Source organism: Eumetopias jubatus, unplaced genomic scaffold (assembly GCF_037043125.1).
Source record: "Eumetopias jubatus isolate StellerSeaLion01/CBP00866 unplaced genomic scaffold, mEumJub1_p1.0 scaffold_1, whole genome shotgun sequence".
Taxonomy (NCBI): Eukaryota; Metazoa; Chordata; class Mammalia; order Carnivora; family Otariidae; genus Eumetopias; species Eumetopias jubatus.
Genome location: NW_028274807.1, coordinates 218,413,760 through 218,436,286, shown reverse-complemented (window position 1 = coordinate 218,436,286; position 22,527 = coordinate 218,413,760). Strand labels below are relative to the sequence as shown.

Sequence of the window (22,527 nt, the reverse complement as noted above, 5' to 3'; positions counted from 1 at the left end):
TCTAGAGTGCTTTAGATTTAGAGTTCCCTTAGTCCAGTGGCTCTCAGCCCAAGGCCCCTGGACACCGCACAATATCTGGGGACACTTTCGGTTGCCAAGACTGGGTGGGAAGGGTGCTCCTGACACTCTGTGTGGGGGCCAGGGATGCAGAGGGTAGCCTGATGCAGAGGGCCGCCACCAGCATTCCTCCTCACAGATCAAGCACACCCGTGTAGTCAGCCCTCAGATCCTGGGACAAGATGCTTCCAGCCCCCCAGAAGCCCCATCATGCCCCCTTCCAGTCGTCTCCTCCCCTCTACCTTGTAACCACTGTCCTGACTTCAAAAGTGAGGCTGTTGCCACCCCACTTTTTTCCTTTGCTTTATATAAACAGAACTGTGCACTGCATTCTTATGAGGCCTCTTTCCCTAGACCTAGTGTGTACGATCCATCCTCTTGCTGGGTGTGGTTATAGACCGTTCATTTCCATTGCTGTGTAATATTCCATCGCATGAGGACAGCACCCTTTATTTGACGAGCTGCTAGGGAGTTTCCCTTTGAGGCTACTGCAGATAATGCTGTTCTCAGCATTCCAGGCATAGGGCACCGCCTGTGCAGAGGTCCTGGGGAAGCACTGGGCTTATGTGCTGAACAGTGAGGAGGCCCTTGTGGTTGGAGCAGCGTTGAGTGGGGGGAGAGAAAAAGGAGTTAAGGGCAGGGAGGGGATGAGGGCAGGGTGAGGGGGGTGGGCACCCTGAAGGGCTCTGGGCAGAGGAGGGCTGAGGTCAGGTATAAGAGAAAGGGAGTCAAGAATGGCTACAAGGCTTTGACCTGAATCTCCTGAAGAACAGGTCTGAGGCTGAACCCAGATGAGGGGCCTGTTCCAGCTGCACCCCTGCACAGCCGCACCCCTGCACGTGACATGCCGGTGCAGACACACGCACAGGAGGAGACCGGAGCTGCGCCTGTCGCGTCCTAGAGTACAGAGCCAGTGCACAACGAACTCCTCCTGACATGTGGGTGAGGGGGACGCTTGTCGACATTACAGCTGCTGTCAGTCCAAGTTCCTACCAACCCTTTGTAAAATCATCCGGAGGCTGAAAGTGAGGATGTGCCCCCAGAATGCTGGGGGGGGGGGTTGTTTGTTGGGATTTTTTTTTTAGATTTTATTTATTTGAGAAAGAGAGAGAGAGAGCACAAGCAGGAGGGAGGGGCAGAGCGAGAGGAAGAAGCAGATCGACGTGGGGTCCAATCCCAGGACCCCGAGATCATGACCTGAGCAGAAGGCAGACACTTCACTGACTGAGGCAGCCAGGCGCCCCAGAAGGCCGGGTTTATTGAGTGACCTGCTGTCTTCTGTTGCTGGAAAGCGGGTGGCAGCCAAGCAGGTGTTCATGGCCGCCCCCATCCAGTGTCAGATGCAGCTCTGACCTCCCATCTGCCACGATCTGTCACTTCCCACCCACTCCCCCGGGGCATCTGCAACTGTCCTTTGTCCCACGGCCAGCCCCCTGACTCACATGCCTCTGTGGCTGCCTGCCCCTTTGTTCCAAGGGGACTCTAACAAAGAAGACTTGTTCTCCCCAAGACAAGAGCACAGTGAACCTGCCAGGCTCCCCTCCTGTCTCCATCTGGGAAAGTGGCCGCTTTCCATGTGGGACAGAGCAGGGGTAGGCTCAGGTCTTGTGTTCTGCTAGGTACCCAGCTGCATGTCTGCCAAGTCCCCATTTTGCAGATGCAAACACTGAGGTTCAGAGGAAGGTAGGCTTGTACTCCGAAGACTGGAGGGCTGGATAGATGTCTCGGCCGGCTTTCCTGAAGCCTACAGAATTCTACCCAACCAGGTCCTTTCTCTCCCTCTGGCTTCATCCATCCCTCTGGAGCAGCCCCCCTGGCCTCTTTGCTTTCCTAGAACACACCAGGCAGCTCCAGGCTCAGGGCCTTTGGACTCACTGTACCCTCTCCCTGGTATGCCCTTTCCCACATAGATGCTTGCAAAATCTCTTCAGTTCCTCCAAGTCTTTGCTCAGGCCTCTCCATCTAAACAAATCTTCCTCTGAGCGCTCAATTTAATTCTACAACGTGCCCCATCTCCACACTACCGGACCCTCTTCCATTTCACTCTTTCTTTCGCTCACAGCATTTATCACCAGCAAACAGAGTATACCCTTTACCCACTGCACAGTGGTGGACCGGAGTTTTGTGAGCTCACTGAGGTCATGTTGGTAGCTTGAAATCAGCCATGATGGGAATGACTACACCACAGGAATCAGCATGCACTACAGAGTTAGGCTTTTTATGCGGCAGAAGCCAGGATTCAACATTTATCAACATACAGCTGCCTGTTTATTACACTTAGTGCTTATGGCCTCTGGTTCCTCCTGCCTCCATTAGAATGTAAGCTCCTAGGGGCAGGGGTCTGCCCACCTTGCTCTCTGCTGTCACCCTGGCATCCAGGAGGCACTCAATAAATACTTGTTGAATGGAGTGACCCTCATCCCTAGCAACTGCTCTCCGACTTTGACATCAGGCCCCCATGACGAACCACCCCTCGGCATGACCCTGGTCCCTAGCACCATTTCGCCAGACCCCAGAAACACCCTCCACCTTTAGATACATCCCTCGAGCTCCCTAGCACCCCGACCCTAGGCCAGGCAATCCGGTCCCCTCGCAGCTCCCGCGGTCGCGGGGAAGGGAGCAGAAACACCGCCGCCTCTGACTCCGGTCATTCCGCACGGATTTCCTGCGCGCCTGCTGCCCTCTCGGCTCTGGCACGCAGGGCCGTCCTCGCCGCCTCCGCGAGGCCGGTACCAGGGCCGCACGACCCACACGCCGCACGGCGTCCTGGTCATTCGCTGTGAGAGGCGCGCGGACCGCAGGCGCCGGGTGCGCGTAGGCCCGCTCTCGGCCCCCAGCGAGCGGCCGCGCCCGGACCCGCAAGAACGCTGGTCTCCACCTGCGGGTCTGCGGGTCTGCGGGTCTGCGGGTCTGCGGGTCTGCGGGTCTGCGGGTCTGCGGCTCAGGTCCCGGGAGGCGCAGCGCCCCGCGCGACCTTGTAGGAAACACCGCCCCGGGGCCCGCGGCATGCCGGGAGTTGTAGTGCGGCGGCGCGGGGCGAGCGCGGGATCCACCGGGACTTGTGGCCGCCGCGGGAGCTTCGGCAGAGCCCCGCGGGAGGAGCTGAGCCGGGCCGGGGCCCCAGTGGGCGCAGGGCTGCAGGATGTTAACGCGCTGCACGGCGGGGGCCCCGCGACCCGCAAGAAGAAGAAGCGGCTGAACCGCAGCGCCCTGCTGGCTAGGAAGATGGTCACCGAGAGTGCGCTCGGTGGCGGCGAGAGTGCCTGAGCCCCTGCCCACCCCTGACGCTGGGCACCAGCCCAATCCGGGACCCCACCCCCAACTCTAACCCTGCTGGGCACCCACAGCCCATCTGGACCGGCTGGGACTCCCAGTCTCAGCCTTGGACGCTGAAACCTAACGCCATTCCCTCCCCAGGACCCCCAAACCCAGCGTGGTCCACCCAGACACCCAGGCACAGCCCTGCAACCTCAGTTCCCCACCCTCCCTACAGAACCACCTCCAGCGCCAACTTAACCACGCTCTGATCTTGGCCCCACCTCATCACCCAGACCTGGCTCCTAGACTCCCATGCCGCCCAAGCTCCCGGACCTCACTCACAGAGCAGGTGCAGACCCTGCTCCTGAAAGAAGGTCCTTGGGCAGAGAGCCTCCCTGAGGGGGTCTGGTCTGAGCACTGACTGTGACCCCCAGCCTCAGCGCCTCCTCCCTCTACAGTCCCGCCTATGGGACCCCCAGCCTAGCCCCTATGCCTCCCCCAGCCTTACCCACCCAGTGTTTCCCAACCACTGGTATTGGGGCTGAATTGTTCCCTGGGCGGTGTGGGGGGGTTGAGCAGAAGTGGCACCCATCCACTCCAGGCCAGAAGCACCCCAGCTCTGACAACCACATGTGTCTCCCAGACATCACCCAGTGTCCCCTCAGGGCAGGACTGCCTGGGTGAGAACCACTGTCCTAACCCATTAAAACACCAGGGGTTCCCACATCTCAGCCTGGGGTTAGGTGGAGCAGAGGGGAGCTCCCCACCTCAGGAAAGGACATTTCCATTCGGTGCTCAGAACAGGCCACAAACCCAGCCTGAGGTCAAAGCCCCCTGCTCACTAGAGCACACAGGTCACTTAAATTCTCCAGCAACCATGTGGAAAAAACAGGAAAAAATGTGGCATAAATAGGGGCTCCTGGCTGGCTCAGTGGGTGGAGAGTGCAACTCTTCGTTCTTGGGGTTGTGAGTTCCAGCCCCACACTGGGCGGAGAGGTTACTTAAAAATAAACATCAGGATGCCTGGGTGGCTTAGTCCGTTAAACATCTGCCTTCAGCTCTGTACTTGACAGGGGGTCTGCTTGAGATTCTTTCCCCCTCCCTATCCCTCAGCTCCTCCCCTCCTCACCCCGCGCGCTCTCACGCTGGCGCGTGCTCTCTCTCGAATAAATAAATAAAATCTTTAAAAATAAATAAAATTTAAAAATTAAAAATTAGGGGCGCCTGGGTGGCTCAGTCGGTTAAGCGACTGCCTTCGGCTCAGGTCATGATCCTGGAGTCCCGGGATCGAGTCCCACATCGGGCTCCCTGCTTGGCAGGGAGTCTGCTTCTCCCTCTGACCCTCCTCCCTCTCATGCTCTCTCTCTCTATCTCATTCTCTCTCTCAAATAAATAAATAAAATCTTAATAAAAAAATAAAAATTAATAAAAACTAAAAATTAAATAAAAGTAGATTCACAAACCCATGTTGTTACAAAGTCACTTCAAGGTTTTCCAGTAAATGAGTTAAGTATCTGCATTTAAGTTGAAATGTTAATTAAAAATTACATTTCAGGTGGTCAGTAGACACACATGGCTGGCAGCTCTGCCCTGGCCTCACCTTGTTGTGTGACCCAGCATCGACACTTCTCCGGCCCAGCTCTCCTGGGGTTGGGCAGCCGGGCTGCTCTAGCACATGGTTGGACACTGGAGAGCAGATCCAGCCCTGGACCTGGTGACCCGTGGACAAATCCTTCTGAACTATTTGAATTTATCACCACACATCTGCTTTGGGAGATGGTCTACCTCCTCATAGAAAACCCAAAGATTCATCAACACTGGGTCTGCATTTCTGTGGGGGCATGGCAATGACTACCTCCTCAGATACCACTGGCCCCCACTCCATGACGGCTACAGGGCATGGTCACCTTGGGGTGGCAGAATGGGGAGGGTGCTCAGTCGGGGGAGGACAGAAGAGTGGTTGGATGGGTGGATGGGCGATGGATGATGGACATGTGGACAGGTAGATGGCCAGACGATGGGCAGATGAATGGATGGTTGGGTACGTGGACGGATGGTCAATAAGTGGAAAGATGGACGGACAGGCAGGTGGGTTGATGATGCATGAACATGTCAGTCTCTGGTCAGACTGACAGATGATGACCTCACCCCTAAACTCCACCCTGGTCGGCCCACACCTCCTAGGATCAGTTTGGACGTGTTCTGCCCTCTGCCCTGCAGGTGTCTGGGGGAGTGGTGACCCGCCTGCAGCCCCATCCCCAGGTGTGGGGCAGAACATAATCACCAGCAACCTCCGCCTGTGCCAGGGCCCCACCCTCTACAGCTTTGTCTTCTACCTGATCCACGTGGAGCTAAGCAAAATGGCGGCCCGGGGCCCTGGACAACGCTGCCAGGACCAGCACGGCAAACCCTTCAGACGAGGTCCCGCCCTCCCCCCACCTGTGTCCCACCTGTCGCCCTGCCTGTCTCCAGGGACAGGGACACCACATTGGCCTCTCTTCTCACTGGACCATCATCCTGGGCCACTCTTCCTCTTTGGCACCTGCCCCATTCTCCTCCAGCTCCTGGTCACCCTTTTGATCCCCCATAGCACAATCACCTGGCCCTGCAGCCCAGGGCCCACAAGAAGCTTGGTGGGGGTCCCCAAGCTGTCCCACAGCCCTTCGGGTGGGGGCCCCATCAGCAAAGAGCCGCTGCTGGAGGGCAGCATAGCCTGACTTAGCAACAGGACCTGAGATCAGGGGTTACACTTCTGGGAGCCCCAGCCTCAGGATGGTAGAGCCAGCACCCTAAAATCAGCTCTCACCAAGATGTGCCTTCCTGCTCCTTGGGGCAGGTGAGGGGCCTGAGGACCCTCAAGGCCCTCACCCTTGCCTGTTCAGCTCATTTAGGGCTACCCCAGCCTGAACCCTCCACCCCTGGTAGGGGACGAGCCACAGTCCCCAGGGATGCTGGGCCCAGCTATGGGGACTTTGAGGGCCACCCTGACCCTACTCCACCACGAAGGGCCTCCATCCAGTCTGTCTGAACCCAGATGTCACAGCCCAAAGCCTCCGACCCCTTGATGCTCATGACAACTTAAATCTCAGGCCCTCAGACCGGCCTCAAGGGGTCAGGCAGTGTGCAGACGCCAGGCTCTGACAGCCCTGGCCACCACCAGTGTGGGGTTCAGCTTCCCAGAGAAAGAGAAGTTGTCTTTTTTTTTTAAGATGTTATTTATTTATATGGGAGAGAGAGAGAGTGCAGGGGGGGCGGGGGCAGAGTGAGAGGGAGAAGCAGACCCCCTGCTGAGCAGGGAGCCCGATGCGGGACTGGATGCAGAACTCAATCCCAGAACCCTGGGATCATGACCTGAGCCAAAGGCAGATGCTTAACCCACTGAGCGAACCAGGCGCCAGAGATAAGTTGTCTTCACAGGCATTTGGTGTTATTTACTTGGGGCTCTGGCCCCCAACCTTGGTGCCCTGGGTGTCATCCCTCCCACCAAGCCCCCTTGGTCTAACTCAGCCAGGCAACTTCAGGGCAATTTCTCCAGCCTTCTAGAGCCTTCTATGGGTATTTATTAAAAGATCATTCACAAAAAATAATAAAGAAAGAAAGAATCATTCACAGCCTCCGTTTCCTTCCCCCCTCCCCCGTCCCGGAGACCCACAGGAGCAGGGAGTGAATGTGGGGTGGGGGGGGAAGGGGGCATGTCCTAGGTAGGGGGTCCTCCAGCGTGAAAGACACTGCTCTTGTGGCCCCAGCCCACCCCAAAGGAAGAGCTGTGAGCCCCCAACTGGCCAGTGGTACCAATGAGTGGAGCTGGCCCAGCCCAGGTGAGAAGGGTGTCCCTGGAGAGAATGAGCACCTCTGGGGGGCTGGGACAAGCTGGCCCCTCCTGGATACCCTCTGAGGAGGCCAGGTCCCCTTCAAACGCTGCTGCTGTCATGGAAGCTTGAGGCCATGATGACAGGTCTTAGGGGGGCTAGGACCCCCGCATGGGAAGGAGGTTTCCTGCTCAGGCCACTGAGGACTTCCTCCTGGGTGGGGACAATGCCGGGAAGGGGAAGGGATCTGCAGGCAAGCACAGCAGGAAGCTCAGGTTGCGGGGGCAGGGGGAGGTAGAGGGATGACCTCAGTCCCCACGGAGGTGGTTGGCTCCATGGGCTCAGTCTCCCAAGTACAAGACCAGATGTCCCAGATGCAGGAAGGACATGTGGTTCCGTCCCTGCTAGTGCTGGCCTTGGGCCCCTCTTCCCAGGCCCCTGCCCCCTCCCTCTTCTGCCACCCTCCCTCCCTCTGTCGCTCTGTTGCCCCTCCCCACCCTAGGTTCCAGCTTTTCCTTACCTCTGCCCAGAACCCTCTGGGTCTGATCCACCCACCTGCCCCCTTTCCTCTGGGCACCCATATCACCAGGTCCTCCATCTGTTCTCTTAGGGTTGTGTGTGTCTTTGAGCATGGAGGTCTGCCATCAGCATGGGTAGAGCATTTGGAGCCTGGAATGAGCACCGTGGAGGACGGGTGATGGATGCGGGAGGCAGAGCCCAGAGCGCTAGGTCCCGCCCTCCAAGGGGCCTTGGCTGGGAGGGAGGCAGGAAGCAGGGTCAGGGGCTGGGAAGAGGCCCATTCACCAGGCCCACTGCCCCCTGCCCGGGTTAAGAGCCCAGCTTCCCGAGAAAGGCCCACACCTCCGGCCTGGGGAGGGCCTCACCTAGGAGTCCACCTTCCTGTGCCGCCCTTCCCGGCACAAGGCTACGGGGGGATGGGACCAAGGAAAACAGGACTCCAAGTTCACACGTGTGGACCCTTGCCTCACCAAGGCCTCAGTTTCCCCCCTCTGCTCCCAGTCCCTCCTCTTGCGCCTCAGTTTCTGCCTCTGGCAATTAAGACATGAAGGAGACCCAGGCACAGAGCTAATGCGGTTTCACACTTCATGGCCTGGCTGCCCCTCCTTCTTTTCCCAAGCCAGGGAAAGTGAGGCGCCAGCCACACCCTGAGGTCACCCTGAAGCAACCCAGGACCCCTCCATTCTTTTCTTCCAGCATGCATGCTGTGCCTGGGGCCCGGGGTCGTGGGGTGGCAGGGCACAACAGACAAGGTCTACCTCCAGTAAATGGGAAATGAGGTTTTAGCTACATGACTTCACTAAGGGCTACAAGGAAAATGCAGTGGGAGAAAGTGAAATTGAGGTGCGGAGGGGTGAAGCCGGTTGGCAAAGACTCTGAGGAGGCAACATTTGGGCAGAGACCGGACAGGGTGAGTGAGTGCACAGCCATGCCGAGGCCCTGGGGCTTCCCGATCCTGCAAGGCTCCTCTCCTTTATGCCACAAGCAGCCTTGGGTGGTCAGCATGCTCAGAAAGGTGTTCCTAAAACCACTCTGGGTGCTGGGTGGTACATGGCCATGAAGGACAGAGAAATGAGGCCAGGCTGAGGGGCAAGGAGAAAAAGGTGGATGGATTTCTCAGGACTCACTGATGACGGCTGTGAGTGGGCAGCCTGGCCAGAGTCCCTTCCTGGGCTTCCCCTGTAGACCTCCATCCCTGTGTGGAACAGGGCAGGGAGGCAGCCCCTACCCTGAGTTCCCAGGGTCCCAAGAGCCCTAGCGGTTTTACTGAGGAGAGACAAGCTCAGAGGTAGGTGGTGAAGTGTCTCAGCTCCATCAGTCCCAGGAGACCCTCACATCGAAGAGAATGTGACCCCTAGAAGACCCCCATCACCCCCACAAGATCCTCACCCGAGAAGGACTCCTCTTCCAGGAGGTTCCACTCCCAGGAGCCCCACCACCCCCGGGGCACTCCCACCCCAGAGACCCTCACCCGCAGGAGGCCTCACCCCCAGAGCACCCTCTCCCCCAGAAGCCCCCCCACCTCCAGGTGACCCCCCCACCCCAGAGAGTCTCACCCGCAGGAGGCCCCACCCGAGGAGAACCTGCCCCGCCCCACCCAGCTCCGCACTTCCGCGAGAGAAGAAGGCCGCTCTCCGTCGCCCCCGCTCAGCCGCTCCGGGCAGTGGAGGCTGAGATCGCACGGCTGTCGGGGCGGCTGAGGGTGGCGCCAACCCGGGCCTGGTTCCGATTTCCGTTCGGTTGACTTGGACCGCCACCCCTCTCCGGCCTCCATCTTCCAATCTTCCCATCCCTCAAAGTGGAGTCCGCTCACACCTTCCCGCCCCGTCTGTTCTGACCTTGGCTGCGGGGTCCCCGCCAACCCTGGCCCCCAGGCCCTGCCTCTCTGTCGCCTCCAGGGTCGAGGGTCAGGGCGGGAAACCCCCTCGGGAAAGCCCCGGGGAGCAGCTGGAGGACGGGGCGGCGGGAAAGAGGCGGGGGCACCGCTATTTAAGGCGCGTCCCGGGAGAACGGAGGACAGAGCCGGGACGGAGCATGGAGCAGGGTCTCGCCCTCCTGTTTCCCGTCTTTCTGGGGCTCCTCCAGCGAGGCCAGGGTGAGCAAGGGAGGGGGCTCCGTTAGGGCAGTGAGTTTAGAAGAGAGGGGAGGGCTGGGACCGAGGGAAGGCTCGCAGCAGGGCGGTGCGGTGGCTCGGGGAAGGTGCGGAGGACCCTACGGTGGGGGGTCTCGGAGGAGGCCGGGCGAAGGGCAGTAGGGAGAAAGCTCAGGCTGGGGGGTCTGGGGCGGGGACCCGCGGCTGGGGGCGGGGCTGAGAGCGCTGTCTGCCCGCAGGTGGGCCCTTGGAGTTGGAGCCCCCAGACCCCGTGGTGGCAGTGTCCTTGGGCGGGTCGCAGCAGCTCACCTGCCGGCTGGCCTGCGCTGACCACAGGACCCCCTCGGTGCAGTGGCGGGGCCTGGACACGAGCCTGGGCGCCGTGCGGTCGGACGCGGGCAGCAGTGTCCTTTACGTGCGCAATGCGTCCCTGTCCGCGGCCGGCACCCGCGTGTGCGTGGGCTCCTGCGGGACTCTCACCTTCCAGCGGACCGTGCAGCTCCTGGTGTTCGGTGAGCTCCCACCCTTCCCCGCCGCCTGTGCACCTTCCGGGCACCCAGCAACCTTGCCTTACCTCCGTACCAATACCACCTTTTCCTGGAGCCTTCCCAGATGGCCCACCCTGCCCCCCAGCTCAAAGGCTGTATCAGCTCCACCTAAGTCACTCTGCCATCCATTTCTTCCCCTCATCACTCCCCCTCCCCCACCTGACCCCCACGCTTTCTGCTCTGGACCTGTCTCCAGTACTTGACATTCTAGACACACAAGCCCTGGCTGCTGGGCCTTCCCCTGACCCCACGCACCAGCAGTCCCCACTCACCCCTTGGCCCCACCCCAAGCCCCCTCCTCAGGGCCCAGTACTGACCCTATGGACTCGGCCCGCCCGGCTCACACCCTCTGTCCACAGCATTCCCAGACCAGCTGACTGTCTCCCCAGTAGCCCTGGTGGCCAAGCAGGACCGAGAAGTGGCCTGCACCGCCCATAACATCACACCTGCCAGCCCCGAGGCCCTCTCCTTGTCCCTGCTCCTGGGGGACCAGGAACTGGAGGGGGTGCAGGCCCTGGGCTGGGATGTGGAGGAGGAGCCCCAGCAGGGCGAGGACCAACTGCTTCGGGTAACAGAGCGCTGGCTGCTGCCCCCACTGGAGAAGACCCCCACCCCACTCACCCTCCACTGCCGGGCAACCATGAAACTACCTGGCCAGAACCTGACCCAACAGCGGGCCATTCCAGGTGAGTCTTCGGGGTTCTGGCCAGCCTGCACTCAGTGCCCCCAGGAAGTAGGTAAAGTCCCCCCGCCCAGCTCCTGTGAGCCTTGAGGAGTGGGGCCCAGGGGCTCTTCTGGAACCCTGCCTCCCTGTGTCCCAGTCTGGATCGGTCACAATACCCACGGCAGCCGGCAGCCGGCAGCCACAGCGGGGGAATGCCGAGCGCCTCCAGCGTGGTACCCCTCATAAGTGCATTCGCCCATGCAGCAGGCTAACTGAGCACCTGCCCTGGGCCGGCCCCCTGAGATCCTGTGCTGCTTTGCCCCCAGTCCTCCAAGGTTTCTACCTCCCTCCGGGTACAAACCAACTCCTCCCATGTCCACAGCGCCATCAACCACCTGCCCTCACCTCCTCCCTCTCCCCCCATCACTCTGCTCCGGCCGCATGAGCCTCCCAGCTGCTCCTGCAATAGGCCAGGCATGGTGCTACCCCAGGACCTTTACATATGCTCCACCTCCACTGGGAATGCTCTTCCCCCAGCTCTCTCCATTGCTCCCTCACTCACCTTCCCATGAGCCTTCTCCTGACCTGTCTAAAGGGTCAAAGTATCCTTACTACCTCTTACACATGGATATGTACACACACACACATATGCACACACACACACGAGCCGTTTCTCCTATTGTATGTTTTTTGACATCTTTTATCAATATATGGCATCCTGCGTTTTCTGCTCATTTGTCCCATTGTCTGTATCCCCTACTGTTGGCTTCACTGAGAAAGGAATATGTCTTGTTTGTGGCTATGTCCCCAGTGGCTAAAACAGTGCCCAGCGCATAGCAGGTATTCAACACATACATTCTGCATGGATGGATGAAACCACGGTGCCCAGCACAGAGTAGGTGCACAATAACGACTTGCTGAATGAACAAATGAAAACATTTAACTTGGGGCTGAGGACACAGTAGGTGCTCAGTTTGTGTCAGACATTATTAATTTAACAAACATGTCTAATGTGGGACAGGCACTGTCCACATCATGAAGCCCCCAGCAACCTCTCACTAAAGAAGCACAAATTCCTTCTCCAGCAGGGCACCCTGAAACTCATGTTAATGCACTTGGGGTCATCAGGGGTGGGGATGGAGCAAGGGAGCTCCCAGGGGACTGGAAGGGGGGGCAGGTAGGGTGCGGTGGGAGGCCAGAGAGGCCACTGGATTTGAAAGACATTTCATGGTAGGATGTATAAATCCCCTCCTGGATCCTGTCTCCCCATCTGTACCACAACGAATGGAGCACCCCTTCCCTTCACCAGGGAGCACCTTCCCCTCTCTCCACTTCCCAGTCCTGTAATTTATAAAATCCGGGACTCACCAACCCTGCACTCTGATCACTCTCCATGGCAACCCCCAGGATGGATGGCTCTCACCCCCTATACAGTTGAGGAAACTGAGATGCAGACGTTCAGAAGCTCACTCAGAGTGGGGAGGGGACCAAGACAGAACCTGACCCTGCTCCTACCCACTGGGATACCCTTCGATCTGCCCAAGTGGCCCAGGATGGGGCTTCAGCGGTTCTGGTCCAACCCTGTGGTCTAAACGGAGAGACAGGCAGAAGAGGGAGCCTGGGGCAGGAGAAAAACCATCACCCTGTTTTCCAGTCCTGCACAGGCTGACCTCCCCGGAGCCCCCTGTCACGACCTCCGCCGAGGCCACTCCAGAGCTGAGCTCCACCCACAGCTCCGAGAATCCAGGACCCCCACCCGGGAACAGTTCCACCAGGCTCTGCCACCCTGAGATCCGCCAGTCACCAGCAGCAGGGGGTCTGGACCTACTTTGTGAGGCTGTCTGTGGCCCTGGTGTGGCAGTGGGCTGGACCCAGGCCCCCGGGGGTCTAGAAGCTTACCAGAGGTGGGAGGCTGGGGCCCAGGCTTGGCTGAGCGTGCCCCGGGCCGGCTGCAGCCTTGAAGGCTGGTTTCGGTGTCGCCTGGACCCAGGGGGACAGATGGCCAGCCTGTACCTGGTCCCGGAAATCTGTGAGTTCTGGGGGCTAGGGAGGGGTCCGGGGGAGCCTCAGAGGGAGGGAAGCCTGGCATCAAGACCTCAGACAAGGGATGGGCCTGCCCAGCTTCAGTCTCCCCAGTTGTCCAGTGGGCTTCCCTAATGGTGGAAGATTCCAGTTACTTGGCACTGTGATGACTGCTAATTTCAGAAACTCTAGATTTCAGAGCACTCTGTAAACTCTAACCTGTACAGCCCACAACAGTCTGTAGGATAGAAATAGAATAGAGCCACTTAGGTAATTTCAAATTCTCCAGTAGCCATATTTAGAAATATAAATGAAACACTTTACATTCTTTCCTTTTTTTTTAACTAAGTCTTCAAAATGTGGTGTGTAATTATACTAACAGCACGTTGCATTTGGACGAGCCATATTTCAAACAGGCATGGTGGGCAGCCAACTCACTTCCAACCATAAGGTCCTACGTACCTTTCAAAAGATCCACTCCAGAAGTCCTTTGGATATTTCAGCAGTTTTTGTACACTTCAAAAGACACTCTAAACCATGGAGTCTTTTGCAAAATCTCAGGGAACTCAGTAAATGTGGAAGCCCCTAGCAGATTCTGCTGAGCTTCTCCCCCACACCTGCAAAGAGGTGCTCAGGACTCCTGATGCTTCCTTCTCCAGGCTCCCAGACAACACCCCCAGCTCTGTGGACGGGCAGCTTGGTGCTGGGGCTGCTCTTCTTGGTGTTCCTCACCTATCGCCTGTGGAAACGCTGCAGGCCCGCCCAGTGACAACCAAGCCCATCAGCTCCTCTGGGCCCCCTGCCCCACCTGGACGGATTGAGGGGGACTGGCCTGCCTTTCCTTCCACACAGTTGCAACCAGAGGACAATTGCAGGGTTCTGGACCTACATGGTTGAGAGCTGACCATTAGCCCCTTATCCTGATGGCCAGCATCTGAGTTTCCCCTCAGTGGAGCCCCTGAGGACCCCCCCCCCGCAATGGTCCAGAGCTGGAGAATAAAGAGCATCTGGTCTGACCTCAGTGGTTTCTGCGGTGTTACAAAGATGCTGGAATCTTCCACACAGCTCCAGCTACCCTCTGCACTGGGAGACTCCCCCAAGAGATGAGGATGGACAGGACCCCCAACCCCTACTTGGCCAGGGCTGGGGGAAAAGGAGCAACAGGGAGCGTGGGTTCTGCCTGGGGTGGGGAGAGCACAGCTTGTACCTTTCCCCGGATGGGGGTACAGCTAAGGAATAACTAGAAGTCCTCAAAAGAAGTGGGGAAAGTCGGGGGGGTGGACAAAAGACACAGAAGTGGCTTGTTAAAGGAAAGTTTCTCTCTCTTGGGGTGGCTTGAGAGCTAAGTCGGTGGGGTGGGGGAGAGGCGAGGAGGAGTCTGGGAACCAGATCGGCAGAGGAAAGCTGGGGATTCCGCGGCGGGCACTGGGGCGCTGGGGGAGAGTTCAGAACTGCAGAGGCCGTGGTGTGAGAGAGCCCTCTGGCGGTGAGGAAAGGTAACAGCATGGCACGGGGAGCGGGGACCTCGGTGGTCCACTCGTTCGGCGAGCCGTGACAACCCACAGCACACCCCTCACTCAGCCTGGCGGGTGGCTGGCGGGGCAGAGGAGCCCTCTCCCCACGGGGTGATCCACGAACTCAGACGGAGACTGCACGGGGCTGAAGGCCAGACTGGGCACAAAGGCTCGAGGAAAATCAGAAGGCTGGGCAGGGTCGGCGCTCAGTCCCGGAGCTGGAACGATCCCCGCGCATGCGCCGCCTGGCTCCCCAGCTAACCGAGGAGCCTGGTTGCTAGGGGACCATGCTAATGAGGGACTCGTCCATCACCATCGGCTTCAGGCCAAACACCATGCCCTTCCTAGAGAGCCATTTTGGAGTCTGGCAAAATTCAGGTTCCGGGACTAAACTTGGAAAGCTAACCAGCACAGGAGGAAGAATGCCAGTTAGAGCCTGCGGGGGGGGGGGGGAGGGGGGGGGCCGGAGGGCGGGGGCGGGTGGGGGGGGGGGGCCGGGGGGCGGGGGCGGGTGGGGGGGGGGGGCCGGGGGGCGGGGGCGGGTGGGGGGGGGCCGGGGGGCGGGGGCGGGTGGGGGGGGGGCCGGAGGGCGGGGGCGGGTGGGGGGGGGGGCCGGAGGGCGGGGGCGGGTGGGGGGGGGGGCCGGGGGGCGGGGGCGGGTGGGGGGGGCCGGGGGGCGGGGGCCGGTGGGGGGGGGCCGGGGGGCGGGGGCGGGTGGGGGGGGGCCGGGGGGCGGGGGCGGGTGGGGGGGGGCCGGGGGGCGGGGGCGGGTAGCCCGGTCTAGTTATTTGTCAGAGTCTCCAGCGGAATCCGGGCGCCCTCTGCCCTTAACCAAGATGGCCGCCCCGAGGCGCCAGCGCACTGTGGAATACGGCGGCGCTTCCGGTCCCGTTGCCCTCAACGAAGATGGCGGCAGTGGAGAAGCGGCGGCCGGCCGTGGCTCCGGCGGCCAGCTTTGCCGACAGCAGCCGGCCGGCGGCGTCCCGAGCAGCAGCAACGGCCGAGAGTGAGGAGGACTTCCTGCGGCAGGTCGGCGTGACGGAGATGCTGCGCGCGGCCCTGCTGAAGGTGCTGGAGGCGCGGCCCGAGGAGCCGATCGCCTTCCTGGCGCACTACTTCGAGAACATGGGCCTGCGCTCGCCTGCAAACGGCGGCGCCGGGGAGCCCCCAGGCCAGCTCCTGCTGCAGCAGCAGCGCCTGGGCCGCGCTCTGTGGCACCTTCGCCTGGCTCACCACTCCCAGAGGTGCGGGGCCGGGCCGGGCCGGGGCGGGGCGGGGCGGGGCCGCTGCGGACCTGGAGCCCCAGCGTGCTGCCCGCGGGCATGCTGGGCGCTGTAGTCCGCACGCCTCCTGGCGCGGGGTAGACCCGGACCGCGGGGGGTCCCTGTACTTCTGGCCAGCTCTGTCTTTTGTGATGCCTTTCTGCAGGTGCTGAGTTTCCCCTTGCAGCCCACCCCACTTTTAAAAGCCGCGGGGCCCAGAGAGGACCCAAAGTCACAGAGCTAGTCCTCCGAGCCAGGTCCTTCCAAACTAGGTTTTTCTTTAAATACCTTGTTATTGGCGGCGTTGCAACCCCATCCATTAAGCCAGAAAGGGGATATTTACAGGGCTGAGAACAACTCAGTCACCCGAGGCCCGTACCCCCGGAGGCAGCGCCCAGCGGGCAGGAGGGGTGTCCAGAAAGAGGCCTGCTTCACGCACAGGGAAAGGGGCTGCGGGCCCGAGGCGGGCAGGTGCACTGGCCTGGAGGCCATAAAGCTGCCGTGTGGGACCCACAGGCTCCTCAGCCTTCCCGTGGCTGAAGCACGGCGGGAGGGTGGGGATGGCGCCTGCCCCCCTACACGTGCCCCCCCCCCCCGCCAACAGTTCTGAGCCCACGAAAGGTGATTGAGGAATATGTATTGAATGAATGGTCCACATCAGATGGATCGAGGAGCGTTCTGAATGCAACATCAGCCAGGTGAGGTCATGACTGGATGTGGGTAGGCTGGGCCTTGGCTGGTGGGGAGGGGTCCCTGGAAGCAGAACCTGAGGCGAGCGTTCGTGTGTGGGTAATGTTATAAGGGAGTGCTCCCAGAGAACCCAGGAAGGGAGAGGAAACCAAGTAAGGGAACATTCCAGCCTGATCACCAGGGGATTCCCCCCTGTGCTTCCAGCACCTGCCCACCTTTCGGCAGCCCTCCCAAGAGAGTCACAGTACAGGCCGTAAGGACAGCACTGGGAAGCTGGGGAGGGATCTCAGGTATGGGAAGGGGTGTGGAGGATGGGAATCTGAGCAGAGCATCCATGTGCGCTGAAGGTCGAGCTGCTGGGTTCGCAGGGGCAAGGGTGGGAAAGAAGTATGCAGAGACAGTCCTAGGTCGTCCATGGGGCTGTCCACTGAGATGGGGGGTCGCTGATTTGGGGGAAGTGTCCAGGGTTGCTTGGGGACTCTTAAGTCGGGCGGCTGGGAGAACCTTGCAGTTGGAGGGTGGACAGGTGGCTCTGCAAGTGGGACAGGAAGTTGTCAGCCAGGAGGGGTTGTGAAGGCCTCAGGAGAACCGAGAAAAGCCCGGGACCCAGCCCTGAGGAGCCCCAGCCTCAGAGAACCCACAAAAAAGCATGATCAGGCCAACCAGACATGAAGGAGGGAACTAGAAGAGAATGGCATCATGGAACATCTTCCAAAGGGGAAAAGTCGTCAGTGGCTGGGCCGCCATGTACCGTTGTTCAGGCCAAGCACTGCACGAGCCACTCACCTATAGACAGTCACAAATGGAGATATGTCTATGAGGGCTTTTTGCAGTTTCTTCCTAATCCACACAGAGGCACCCTGTGGGCTGCCGCAGTCCTGTATCCAATGGCCCATAGATGAGGGCTGACAAGTGTCTGTTGGATTTAGGGCTGTAATTATGTCCTGTGGCAGCTGTAACAAATTATCACGAGCTTGGTGGCTTAAAACAACAGAAATGTGGGGCACCTGGCTGACTGGGTTGGTAGAGGGTGCGACTCTTGATCTCAGTGTTGTAAGTTCAAGCCCCACGTTGTGTGTAGAAATTACTTAAAAATCTTTAAAAAGGTGGGGGGGGAGAGAAATTTATTCTCTCGCAGTTCTGGAGGCTGAGAGTCTGAGATCAAGCTGTCACAAGGCTGCCCTCCCTCCGGGGGCTCCAGGGTTGGGTCCCTCCTGCCTCTCCCAGCTCCTGGGGCCTCCAGATGTCCCTCGGCGTGCGGCCGCATCACTCCAGTGCCTGCCTGTGTCCTCCTCTGTGTCTCTGTGTCTTCTTCTTTCTCTTCTAAGGACTCTTGGATTTAGGGCTACCTCATCACATCTCCAGATCCTGAACAGATTACATCTGCAAAGACCCTATTTCCAAATAAGGTCACCCTCACAGGTTCCAGATAGACATGCATCTTGGGGGGGACTCGGCTCACTGCACTGCAGGGGTGTTGGAGCCGTGGGTTGGAGGCACTTTGGAGCTAGAGGGGCACAGAGAGTGGAGTGAATAGGGGAGTGGCGGGCGCCACCTGCTCTCCCCAGAGACGGAGCCAGTGGCTGGCTCAGAAGACAGAGTCCCCGTCAGGAGCCCCTGGACCTAGCCTGAGGGGCCAAAAGCGGAAGCCAGGCCAGGCAAGTGCCAGTGTGGAAAGCAGGTGTCCCGTCTGACATGGAGTGGCTGACTGGGCCACCTTGGAGCTGTTCTTGAGGGCCTCATCAGCATGAAAGATTTGGGGAGAAGTCATCCACAATTCCTTTTCTCTGTTTTGTGCGGATCACAAGTGTTGGTCTCCGGGAGGGACTGGAGATGGTGGCCGCAGGTGCAATCGACCCTGCCAGCCTCAAGGCCCCAAGGGCACAAAAACCATGTGTGTGGGACTTGCTGAGGGCTGCATGGTCACTAAGGGCTGGATACAGAGTCCGATCTGGACAGTGTGGCCCCCTCACCCCCAAGGCCTCTGAGCTGCCACGATGCAAGTAGTAACAGCCAGAGTGCCCTTCCTGCAGGCCCCCCTGACCTGGGAAAACCTTCGAAAGGGCATCCCCAAGTCCAGGTTCCTCAGCTCAGTCTCTGGGCCAGGCCCTCCTGGGCACTGTAGGGTGTTGAGCAGCCTCCTTGGCCCCCACCTGCCCCCCAAGTGATAACACCCAAAAGTGCCCCCAGATCTCACCCAGAGTCACCCCCATGGAGAACCCCTGGTCTAAAGTGAAATGTTTCCATGTCTCCAGAAATATGCTATACACTCTCACATAGGTATTATTTAAGCAATGCTCACTCTAGTGCTCTGGGTAGGAGCTGATAGGGTGGAGCCCTCCGTGCCCAGTCCCCTCGTCACCAACAGGGAAGCCAAGTCCCAGAGCCCGGCGATCCCGCGGACGGAGCAGGTGCTCCCTGGTGGCCGCTGGGAACTGTGTGCGGGTCCCTGGGAGCTGCAGACCCGCGGCCAGCAGCCTAGAGGTTGGATGTCACCTTCCTCGGCGCCTTTCCTGTCAGCTCCGATCTTGTAGGGCTGTGATCACTCCTCTGTGTGTCTTCCTGCCCCATGAGGCCAGGACTGTAAGACAAACAGCGTGTGGGCAGCCCACTGAGTCCCGCCCTGGTCACAGCTAACGCTGAGTGCAGGAGGGACCCCTCCACATGCCAGGCCCTGTTTTAAGTACTTGGCTCATGAGAACCCTGAGAGGCAGGGATGGGGACCCTCGCTCTCCAGTGATCAGAACTCAAGCGTAGGTCCAGGTGGGGTCCAGGGACAGAGCTATGCTCCCAGAAGGCGCTCGGTGAACATGGGAACCAAACGGCACGGGGGTCTTGCCCGCCAGGCCCCAGCCTCTAGAGAGGAGGGAATTTGCTCACCTGGAGGGCAGACCAGGTTGCTGGAGAAGAGGCATCGTGGTCCAGAGTTGGATGAATCGTGGACCATGTTTGTATCAGGACAGCTGTGTCACGTGGCAGTAACAGCTCTGAGACCTCGGTGGCCCCAACACAAAGAACTGCTTCCAGAAGCACGAGGCAGAGGCCGAGGGGGCTGCACTCACACACGCACTGGGAGTTTACCCAAGCATGGCAATGGGGAGTGGATGCCAGGGACTCACTGTAGCTCTCACAACTTGCCTCGGAAGTGGACCACGTGTGGCTTCCACGCCCATCTCTTGGCGGAACCAACTCCTGTGGCTCATCCTCACTTCAGAGGGGTGGTCAGCCTTCAGGAGGCCCCCCAGTCCTCACCTCCCACATCAGATGGGGCCGGCCTGCACCCCCATCGGGAATGGCGGCATGGTGGGCGGTGGCCTCTGTGTCCCATCCTGGGGCACAGCCGTTGTGTGGGGAGGGCTCTGGAGACACCATGGGCTTGGGATGGAGGCCCAGGCGTCCGCGCCTTCAGAGGATGGGCAGACCCTGAGCCACTGCCTCGGTGGTCTATCAACGTCTGCTGCCATCTTAGGCCGCTGGGTTTGGGGTGATTTGTTACGCAGGATGGGTAGTTGACAGAGCACTAGTGACCGCCGCGTGTTCACAGCAGACCTCCCCGCTTCCTGGTGAAGGGAATTAACGTTCAGAGTTCCTGCAGAGAGTTGGTTTGAGGCATCAGCCAGATACTGCAGGTGACGGGGGAGATAGCAGGAAGGAGCGCCCGAGGAGCTGCCCAGCTCTGGTCTCACTGACCACCAGTCCCAGCACATTGCAAGGGCCCAACGAATGAGAAGAAAAAGGGGTTTATAGCCAGACGGACTGAGAGCTGAGTCCCAGCTGGGAGGGAGACACCCGCAGGCTACTGTTCTTATATCTCTGGGCCACGGTTTCCTCCTCTGATGCACAGAGCTCGCTGGGTCAGCACATGCATCCATAAGCCCCACACAGACTGGACATCTGCAGTGTGCTAGCCCGCGTGTACCGGGCTCAACTGCTTGCTGGCCCACGGAAAGGTGAGACTGTGCCCAGGTCACACAGGAGGTGAATGGAGCCACATGGGCCTTCCTTCACCGTGGAGCCGAGCTCCCGGAAAGGATTGGCTCACCCCCTCCTCTCGGGGCCCCCTGGCCCGACCGTGAGCCCCCAACGAGCCTCACTACCTATTGGTCATGGTGGAAATGCTAAAGGGCCACCAGCCGTGCTAGTGCTGGGCTACCAGCCACCCAGGCTCACCCTGCAGCCCACACTTAACCACCATGCTCCCCAAATCTGCTCGTGAAGCTCACAGCACAGCCAGGCCATGTAGTAGAGCCTCGGGCTCTTCTTGGGCAAAGAATCATGCGTGCCTCATAGCAGATAGCAAGGAAGGCAGACTTTCCCATAGAAGAACAGGTCGTATTTTCGGTTTTGTGGGTCAATCCCTGTTGCAACCATTCGGCTCTGCCTTTGCAGCAGGAAAGCAACCCTGAGCGGCATGTCAGTGCCGGATAAGACCGTGTGCCAATAAAACTTTATTTACAAACCAGGCAGTGGGCCGGATATGACCCATGGGTGTAGTTTGCTGACTCCCGGCCAGTGTGAAATGAGTTAATGCACATTAAATGCCAGGAGTGACCACCCCATAAGTGTGAGTGGCATGGTTGGGGGGCAGTGGGAGAGCCCCATGGGGCAATGCCCACTGGCCAACTCAGCAGATGTTTATAGAGCACCTGCTGTGTGCAGGCCATGTTCTAGGCACTGGGGGCTGTACATAAACTCCCTGATGTGTGCTCCTGGGCTGATGTTCTGAAGGACATGAAACTTCATCCTGAGGACATCTTACACTAAAATGGCGGTAACTGCCGTGAAGAAAAAGAGAGGAGGCGGGGGTGGGGGTGGCATTGAAAAGGTGACACTTGAGCAAAGACTGGGAGGAGCTGGAGGAGTCATGGGGAGACCTGGGGGAAGGGCACTCCAGGCAAAGGACACAGCCTGTGCAAGGGCCCTGGGGCTGGCGGACGGGCGAGGGGGCCGTGGGCTGTGCGGGGCTCTGCCCATATGGCTCAACGCTCCCGTCCTCCTACAGGACGGCCTTCAACAACAACGTCAGCGTGGCCTATGAGTGCCTGAGCGCCAGTGGGCGCAAGAAGAAGCCGGGGCTGGACGGGCGCACCTACAGTGAGCTTCTCAAACGCATCTGCCGGGACGGGGAAGCCCCTGAGGAGGTCGTGGCACCGCTGCTGCACAAGATCCAGTGCCGGGACCACGAGGCCGTGCCGCTGGACGTGTTCCGCGCCGGCATGCTCACCTGCTTCGTGCTGCTGGAGTTCGTGGCACGGGCCAGCGCCCTCTACCAGCTGCTGGAGGACCCCGCCCTGGCTGTGGCCGACCGACGCGTGGGCCAGGCGGTGCTGGACACCCTGGAGGGGGCCCTGCAGGCCAGCGATGGAGGTGCTGTGCCCGCCCGCTACCTGGAGGCTGGCTCACGCCTGGGCCCCGACAGCCTGGCACTGGCCATGGACCGCGCCCTGGTGGCTCGGCGGCCCAGCTCCCCGATGACCCGGGAGGAGTTCCTGGAGAAGGCTGCTGCTCTCTTCATCGCCAAGGTCAAGCCGGTGGCCTGAGCGTCCCCACCCCCGTCCCCCACACACCTTGCCTGCCCCTCCTCCACCTACACAGCTGGGGGTGGTAGCCACCTGCTCCTGGGCAGAACACGGGTCTGGGACCAGGACTGGACAGTCCCTGCATGCAGGGGGGTCCTCCCCACACCCACCTTCCGACCTGGAATCATGCCCCGGTCCCTTTAGAGGGGAAGCCAGGGGTCCCAGGAAGTGGGCACACCCTCCCCGCACCCCCGCAAAGGGCCCTCTCTCCTCAGAGTAATAAAGTCTGTTCTCCAGGCTGACCTGGAGTGTGTTTCTGCTCCCCTACCCCATCCCCCACCCCATCCCCTGTCTGCTCCCCTACCCCAACCCCCACCCCATCCCCTGTCTGCTCCCCTACCCCATCCCCCACCCCATCCCCTGTCTGCTCCCCCACCCCGTCCCCTACCCCATCCCCCACCCCGTCCCGTGTCTGCTCCCGACCCCGTCCCGTGTCTGCTCCCCCACCCCGTCCGTGTCTGCTCCCCCACCCCGTCCCGTGTCTGCTCCCCACCCTGTCCCGTGTGTGCTCCC

At 60.0% G+C, this 22,527-nt stretch overlaps 2 protein-coding genes across 2 annotated transcripts; both read left to right on the top strand.

The window, feature by feature from the left end:
* Positions 1–9,677: 9,677 nt before the first annotated feature.
* Positions 9,678–13,738, top strand: MADCAM1 (mucosal vascular addressin cell adhesion molecule 1). The gene is made up of 5 exons (XM_028126020.2): positions 9,678–9,738; positions 9,975–10,247; positions 10,643–10,969; positions 12,602–12,976; positions 13,629–13,738. The coding sequence occupies exons 1-5, from the start codon at positions 9,678–9,680 to the stop codon at positions 13,736–13,738; spliced, it is 1,146 nt and encodes a 381-aa protein (XP_027981821.1).
* Positions 13,739–15,363: 1,625 nt separating this feature from the next.
* TPGS1 (tubulin polyglutamylase complex subunit 1) lies at positions 15,364–22,256 on the top strand. The gene is made up of 2 exons (XM_028097170.2): positions 15,364–15,727; positions 21,438–22,256. Exons 1-2 carry the CDS (start codon positions 15,390–15,392, stop codon positions 21,973–21,975), a joined length of 876 nt encoding a protein of 291 aa, XP_027952971.1. The 5' UTR covers positions 15,364–15,389; the 3' UTR covers positions 21,976–22,256.
* Positions 22,257–22,527: the final 271 nt, after the last annotated feature.

Coding starts and splice junctions, on each gene's coding strand:
- MADCAM1 (XM_028126020.2), top strand. CDS start 9,678: ATGGAGCAGGGTCTCGCCCTCCTGTTTCCCGTCTTTCTGGGGCTCCTC. Junction 10,248..10,642: donor CGTGCAGCTCCTGGTGTTCG/GTGAGCTCCCAC, acceptor CTCTGTCCACAG/CATTCCCAGACCAGCTGACT. Junction 10,970..12,601: donor CCAACAGCGGGCCATTCCAG/GTGAGTCTTCGG, acceptor CCTGTTTTCCAG/TCCTGCACAGGCTGACCTCC.
- TPGS1 (XM_028097170.2), top strand. CDS start 15,390: ATGGCGGCAGTGGAGAAGCGGCGGCCGGCCGTGGCTCCGGCGGCCAGC. Junction 15,728..21,437: donor CTGGCTCACCACTCCCAGAG/GTGCGGGGCCGG, acceptor GTCCTCCTACAG/GACGGCCTTCAACAACAACG.